Source organism: Primulina eburnea, chromosome 1, assembly GCF_022965805.1.
Source record: "Primulina eburnea isolate SZY01 chromosome 1, ASM2296580v1, whole genome shotgun sequence".
Lineage (NCBI taxonomy): Eukaryota > Viridiplantae > Streptophyta > Magnoliopsida > Lamiales > Gesneriaceae > Primulina > Primulina eburnea.
In genome coordinates this window covers 5,639,628-5,647,777 of record NC_133101.1, presented here as the reverse complement: position 1 = coordinate 5,647,777, position 8,150 = coordinate 5,639,628, and the positions used below count along the sequence as shown (strand labels likewise).

General features: G+C 36.0%; 1 protein-coding gene across 2 annotated transcripts; it reads left to right on the top strand.

Annotated features, from left to right (window-relative positions):
- Positions 1–487: 487 nt before the first annotated feature.
- LOC140823947 (glycine-rich RNA-binding protein RZ1C-like) lies at positions 488–5,580 on the top strand. Of its 2 annotated transcripts, XM_073185553.1 has the most exons (4): positions 488–623; positions 711–829; positions 4,465–4,961; positions 5,132–5,580. In XM_073185553.1, the coding sequence occupies exons 2-4, from the start codon at positions 716–718 to the stop codon at positions 5,379–5,381; spliced, it is 861 nt and encodes a 286-aa protein (XP_073041654.1). In that variant the 5' UTR covers positions 488–623; positions 711–715; the 3' UTR covers positions 5,382–5,580. The 2 variants fall into 2 exon arrangements, with proteins under 2 accessions (XP_073041654.1, XP_073041661.1); XM_073185560.1 differs by lacking the exons at positions 488–623; positions 711–829 and adding an exon at positions 4,126–4,351.
- Positions 5,581–8,150: the final 2,570 nt, after the last annotated feature.

Genomic DNA, 8,150 nt, shown 5'->3' with positions numbered 1-8,150 from the left:
CAAAAGCCCATTTTCCGAAGCAAAGACCAAAGAAAAAGTCTAACTATTACCTCCAAAAAGCCCAAATTAGAGAGCCCATAATAAATTTAGTTTCTAATTAATTCCGTAGCTTTGTAAAATATATTTCTTCGCTTTTTGATATTGACTCGCTTTAAAAGCAATTTAAATTTAATCGAGGGCTCCTATAATACATTACAAAAATTTGTGTGAGACGGTCTCACATGTCGTTTTTTGTGAGACAGTTCTCTTATTTGGATCATCGATAGGGTTGACCTGTCTCATAAATAAAAATTCGTAAGACCGTCATACAAAAGACCTACTCGAAATAATATATATTTTCGAATTCATTATTAATATGAATTTTGGTAAACTTCTATTTTATATATATTATCATTTACTGTAAATGACTTATTTTAGGTAATTTAAAATAATTTTAAAAAAATTTAAAATCTAGAAAATATTTATTTATTAAGATAATAATAAGTAAAAAAAGAAAAGAAAAGTCGATTAGGGTTTTGCGTACAAATACCGAATCTCTTCTGCTGTTTCCATCAGCAATCGCTCTTTCAAACTCTCTCGAAACCCTAGACGGCCAAGATTCCAACTTCTCTACGCCTAAATCTGTACTGCTTTCTTCCTTTTCACTTTACTTAGATTAAGGGTTTTCGTTTTCTTTCCTTCGGTTTGAATTCAAGGGTTTTTTTATGCAGGAAAAATGGCAGACAAAGAGCAAGACTACCGTATATTTGTCGGAGGTTTGTCGTGGGATGTCACCGAACGTCAGCTAGAAAGTGCTTTTGGTCGTTTCGGAAAAATTATCGACAGCCAGGTTCGAATTTAATTTCGTTCTATGACTGTGCATTATGTGTTGTTTCTTCCTTTATTCGGTAGATAATTCGATATTTTGTCTATTTTCTTTGTGTTAAAGCATTTTTGCCTGTGTTTTGTTGTTGGGAAAGTTGTTAATACTTAAGAGTCTGGAACCCTACTATTGGATTGTAGGGTTGTGCACTTGAGTTTGAGCTGTTGATTTTTTTTATGTTTTTGGGTAAAATCAGTGGGACCTTTTTTCCTGTGTCTGCGCTGAATATGAAGTATGTTGGTAGCATTTTTATAGTCTTAACTCTTAACATATTAGAGAGCGTTCATTTTCTAATGGATGGTAAAGAGTGTTGGCTGATATAGGAACTCTTGGATAAATATTAATGAATGTTTAGCCTAGGAGACTTTGTTATTGAGGCAAAATATATAATAATTTTGTTAAGATCTTCATCATAGGATGCATCATAGTTATTTTGCGATATTCATCTTCCCTTTATTCTTTTATTTATGTTATTTTTCCGTTTACTTTTCCAATTGCTATTTTAATATGTGAATGTTTCTTGAACGCTGCTCAAGTCTTCCCAACATTCTTCAAATTTGATATGGAAGGACTTATGATTCCATTAAAATGTCCAGCATTACTGGTGTATATTTTTTTGTTGTATTGACATTGTAATCGACTAGTTTTGTAGAATCAATAATATGGGATGGCATTCGGCGGATTTACTTGGGACAGGCTGAGTCTGTTTTATTGTTGATCATGACTGCCGCCGCATTGTCAGATGAATATGTTAGCATCTTTCAAAAAAGCATCACTACTATTTCTCGCATCTTTCAAAGTGGAATAAACAGTGGACTTATCTGAGAAATTAAAGTTTGGAACCTTTTTTCTCAGAGCCAAGAGGTTGATTTTGTTTGATGGAATTCGGTTATGATAATACTTTTATGATACTTCAGCGAGTCCCATAAGATAGCAAATTAGTAGAAGTTTTCCTTGTTCTAATATAAATCGTTTGGACTTCAACAACTTGGCAATTCAGATTTTCAGGATGAGAGTTATGATAATACAGTCTGGTACTTTGATTGCATTATATTGAATCTTAGTCATAATTTGAGACAAAATAGTTTTCCTAAGCTTGAAGTTGAACAAATCGAGCCCTGTTCAAACGCCTCTGTTGTTATCAGAGTGTTGAAATGTTTAATCAAGAGACGTTGATTCTCCTTGTGCACCACCTTCTTGAAGTTTCCTTGCTAGACCTTCATGGTTTGCCACCATAACATAAATTAAACTGCCAGCGCGACAAGTATCTGTTTTCTATGGATCATAAGATGAAAGCTTAACCTGCTTCAACTTATATTTGTTGTGTGTGTCATTTGCCACAATGTTCAGATGCCAGATTTCAGGTTCAAGTTGTTGTGATGAACATTTTAATGATTGAAGAAGTTATTTTTATTATTTGATGGTAGCAAAAGAGTTATTTGCCTTGTTCTTTTTACAATTGAAGTTCGCCGAATTCACGTTTCAATGTGTAATTGCACATCTTAAGCTGCTGGTTAGGAATCCGAGAATCTTTGGTAATGAAAACCTTATCAGGAATAATTTATATCTGCGTTGACATACAGATGTCAGTACACTTAGGCTCTCAGTTAAGTCAAGACAGTTGGGGTAATATTATGGGTTCAGCGCTCAGGCATCACAAGATGTGGAAGAGAATGTTCTCAGATTTGGTATCTGTTTAGGCTCAAGTTCCTTCAAGAATTGCCGTGTACTAAACCTCTGTAGCAGGTGACCAATTAGTGGACAGTTCATTCGCCAGTGTTGCCTTCCTAGTGTTGAATGCTCTGTTTTGCACAATAACTTTGAATGTCGTGTGGCTGTTGCGGTGGGTGCTCTCTACTTGACATGCCATGAATCATGGTGCCGATTCATTGCCTGTATGTTGAACATATAACAATTATTTCTGATAATTTGGGCTGTAAAGCCAAATTTTCTGGATGAAAGTTGTTACATCCCAAATTTTCTGGATGAAAGTTGCAACAATCCGGTCTGTTTGTGTTGCATCCAATCGAAGTCATTGTGTGTTTTATAAGATTTTTTCTTTTACTCATGTTTGAGGTTTAATATTTTGGAAGCCGATCATGTGTCTGTTCCAAGACTATCCAACTTTCATCATGACAAGTTAATAGTCATTTGCTACCCAACCTGCCCGGAGCAGCCATTTCGAGGCTGTTACATCAGGGTTCACCTTCGTAGAGCAAGTTTAGCTTCAAGAGTTGCACAACACAGGTAGCAAGTTAACGGCGCTAAATTTTAAAATTTTTCATCATTCTATACTTGAATACCCACGATGTTCGGATGTCAGATGTCAGATTTTGTGTTCGACTTCCTGTGTAGACAATTTATTGTTCAGTGAGGTTTCTATATCCTTTAAACAGTTACAGAAAAGTGTTTTTCCATTTTTATTCTTTGATTGATTACCTTCCTGTAAATCAGAACATTTTCTGTGACCTGTGGGACTAGTTTTTAACCGACGTATCAAAGTGGGAAATATGACCCGTCGTACAGCTTGTAGCCCAAGATTTTGTTATATCAATATCTGTTGAGGGTCACATGTGTAGTTTTGGCAGAGGGAGGTCGATCTTACAAAAGCGGTGTCAGATGTGATGTATGATTTGATTCAAGCTCTTTCCAGCATCTTGTGTCCTAAACCTCTATAACAAGAGACCAAAGTAGTGTGTGGTTCATCCAGTAGTATGTCCATTGGGTTGCATTCTTCATTTGTTGGATGGCATTGAATTTCTTGGTACCGAGGGTGAGTGCTCTCCGCAAAGCATATTATTGATTTATTGTTGTGCTGCTTCGTTACCTATTTGTTTTTGACAAAGATAAACTGCTGAAAGACTCTGCTCTGGTTTCCGACCTTGTTGCAAACAACTTTTAAGGTTTCTTAAAGCAGCCAAGAACACATTCCAGTGACTTTTAGGTTTCTTGTGGATGATGAAATTTTGACCAAGTCTTATGGTTCATGAAGTTTAGCAGCAATTAGAAGTCTCTTTGTTGACCGAGAGTATGGCTGATTGTTGGTTGATTGTATATGAACACTCAATTCCGCCGGTTGAGTGTGGTAAAAACAATTTCCGAGTTACTGAGTATATATTCAAAATCCTGTCCTTTTACTGTTGAAACTGGTCATTATGGTCTACTATCATATTAAGAACCGAGCCAGTATAAAATTGCAGCAAAAATTCTGATGCCGTTGTCTCAACTGATGCACTGGCCGATGCTTTGATTTGTTCGAATTTGAATTGTGGCAAGAACTTAAAAGGTGAAATTTGTGGGGTTTCTTTGACATATAGATTTATTACTTGGTGTTCTCTCCTGCTGCTGCATGGTGAATCCCCAGCAACCTGTGTAGGGTTTTTCAGTTGACAATCTTTTAGCTTCTCATTTTTCTTTAATGTTCAAACAATATAAGAGAAAGAAAAGAACAACCAAGAGCTTAACAAGCAAGTTTGTTGTGTAAAGCAGGTATGGAGTATGATGATCTGACAGAGTATTCAATTTTTTTACAAACACTGCACATATATTCTAATGGACTGTCTTCTTTCTTTTGGTACCTCTAAACCAAGCTCTTGATGTAGGTTATGCTGGAAAGAGATTCAGGTCGCCCTCGTGGATTTGGTTTCTTGACCTTTGCTGACCGACGGGCGATGGAGGATGCTATCAAGGATATGCACGGGAGGGAATTTGGAGATCGGGTCATCTCGGTCAACAAGGCCCAACCGAAAATGGGAGGTGAAGAATCAGCTCATGGATATGGATCTTACTCATCAGGTGGTAGGGGTGGTGGTGGTGGTTATGGTGGCGATAGGTCAGCAGGTCAGGACACTTGTTTCAAGTGTGGCCGCCCAGGACATTGGGCCCGAGATTGCCCATCAGTGGGTGGGGGTCGAGGCGGTCGTCCATTCTCACCTGCACGCTCTAGGTATGGTGCTCCAGATGGCCGTGGAGATCGCTATGCTGGTGATCGTGATAGGTATGTGGATGATAGGATTGACAGAGGTCGTTATGGTGATAGAGATCGTTACGACAGCAGGGATGATAGATATGGGAATCGTGATCGAATCCCCAGCGACAGGTATTCTCACACTCGGAAGTATTCTAGAGTAATATAATTGATTTGTCTGAAAATTTTCAATTTGCTTTTTAGGTAATGTTAGACTGCAAGTTAACATCTTAGTTTGTAACTGCCGATTGCAGGCAATTTATTCACAGTTCATTAATTGTCGCGTTAATCCATATACTCAGGTATCCCCCAGTTGTAGATCGGTTTCCAGTCGACAGGTATGCTGGTGCCGCTGAACGCTACCCACAAAATGGCTACAGCAGAGACAGAACTTATGACAGAGATGGAGGCCCTAGGGCCGGTGGCAGTGACCGATATGGTGGTGGTGCAGGAGGGCCTGCACGATATGATGGAAGAGGCTACAGAGAGAGGCCTGCTCCCTATGACCGCCCCAGGAGGGGAGGTCGACCCCCTTCAATGGAGCGCTACTAAAAGGCCGTGCATTTCTGCAGTTTGTCTAGATCTTTAACAAGTATTGTCAGTAGATGAATTCGGATTTAAGCCTTTGTTTTCTCAAGCATTGTTCTTTTGGTATGAACGAACTGGTTGATACTTGGTCTATTTCCTTGCTTGCTTTTTCTTTAATCGACAACCAACCCACAATCTTAATGCGATTTTGTTTGTTGCAATCTCTTGTAGAATTGTCCTTTTCTTGTAGTTGGTACCATTTCTGGCCTGTGTTGAATTGGCCAAAAGAAAAGTTACGTAGAGAGCACCACTATTTTGCTAACTCTGCCAAATTTGTAGCCGTGGGGGCAAGTTGAAACACAAATTAGGCACAGTTTGGGATTGGTGGGTGCAAGTCCTACCTCAAAACTCGAACTTGGAGTTTGTGCTTCATTTTCTTTTCCGGCCGTCCAAAAAATGCAGTCCACAATTAAATCAAATCAATACCAACTAATGGTAACTCCTGCATTTTTCAAAAGTCTTCCCAAAATCATATTTACATTAAGCTGAAGAACAAAAAAATAATATTTGAATTGTAAAGAAAGAAAATGTGTGTGTGTGTGTGTATATATATATATATATATATATATATAGGATACAAAAATAATTTCATTAGTTACGAGGAAAAATAGCATGGAATAATACCCCCTTGTGAAATCCCAATTTTTTTAATAATTCTTTACATAAAATTAATGATATTTTAAAATTCTGTCCTAAAATCATGTGTAAATCCTATCTAAATAGGATAAATGTGTCTGATTTTTAAAAGTACAACGTTTTTTAATTGTACTCCGAATTTGTAATATTTTCGAAAATCCAAAATATTTTCCATATTTATTTCTATTTATAATAAGGATAAAAAAACGCCATGACAACTAAATTAGGAAAAAAAAATATTTTAAAAATAACATAAATATCAATTTAAAGTAAATTTATCAAGCAAAAATACTAGTGTACACAAAAAAGTTTCAAATATTGATTAGAGGTAATATATTGCTCTAAAATCTTTATATAAATCTTATTCTTTTTAAATATTATATATAAAAATTAGAGTAGGTCTCATGTGAGACCGTCTCACGGATCATAATTTGTGAGACGGGTCAACCCTAACCATATTCATAATAAAAAGTAATACTTTTAGCATAAAAAGTAATACTTTTGCATGAGCGACCCAAATAAGAGATCCGTCTCACATATACGACCCGTGAGACCGTCTCACACAAGTTTTTGCCTAAAAATTATTATAATAAGTATTAAAACATATTTTCATTTTGTAATTTGGCACATGGAAGCGAACTGTTTATTTTATTTAGTAGTTTCAAAATTAAATAGCGTGGGTCGTTTAGGTTTTTTTTTTCCTTGTATAATCACATCTAAATTCCACAAGTTTAAACGGAAAGTCATAATCAAAACTTTTTGACCGAATCTCGATTTATTATTTCTTTGAGAAACGTTTACCAGTTTATTATTTTAAAAATTATTATATGGTCTAGTTGCCAAAAACAACGTCCACAATGTACTTTCCACACTGCTTTTCTAGAAGTTAGGCCCACGGAGCCGTATTTCCCATTTCATTTATAATTAGGACTAAGTGCTCGATTTTATCAAAAATTATATTTGATGATAATTATATAGCTTCAAATATTTTAATAAAAAAAATATATTCACCTAACAACGTATCTACTTCTCATGGCAGAATCTTAAGTATTCGACAAGACCGCTTGGCTAAAAATTGTACATTTTATGTTGTGGTTCCGAGTGGGAGTCCTAGCAAACCAAATATTGCACAAATTTCGGGATCTATTACTTCACAAAATATTAGCGAACACATAAATACCGTACCCACAAATTATCGTGTATCTATGCAAATCATGATAGATCGACTAACATTTAACCATATAAAGCGCAACACACACATGTACAAACAGAGTCGAATTGATCAGTACTAAATACATACATAGCCAACAAGACTCAATCACACAATCCGTCAATCTAAATATAATAAAATATCATAATACTAAACATGGTATCTCCCTAGTAGTAAGTGTGTCAACCTTGCAATAGTATATATAATACATAACATCTAGGAACTAAAACTCACAGCTCTCAACCTACTCAACGTCGTTCGCTGACGTTTCATCAGACACGTTAAATCTCCATGAACGACCAATCATGACATCACAAACAAGCACAACATTTAAAAAAAAAAAAGTTGGCCCCAATACACGAATCAAAAAAAATTACAACAAATATAATTTACATGAAATAATGTTAAGTAAAATGCAATCCAACAATACATGAAAAACAACAAAATAATATATATAAAATATAGTCTAAACAAATCATTTCAACAACAGTGATCACTCGTGCCAAGAATACGTTATATATATATATATATATATATAAAAGTCATTTTTTTATATATTATTTTGTCTATGCAGAGGTGTGGAAAGTCGTGAACTATGCAAATGTGAGGCTTGGTGTGAATGAGACCAGAGTTCAGATATACACGTGGGTCTGTGTGTAAAAGATAGATACGAACGAAGGCCGAAATTCAGCCACTCCCCCGAATTTCAGCAAAACCATCTTTGAATCAATTCGATACCCTTCGTTTTCACGTCTTTATTAATTTTCAAAAGCGAACACTCTTCTGAAAATGAGAGATCCATCAAACGCCTTATATTTTTGGTCATTGACAAAAACCAGCATTTTGCTCCACTTGGACCAGTACCGTTATCCACGAGGTTTACTTAA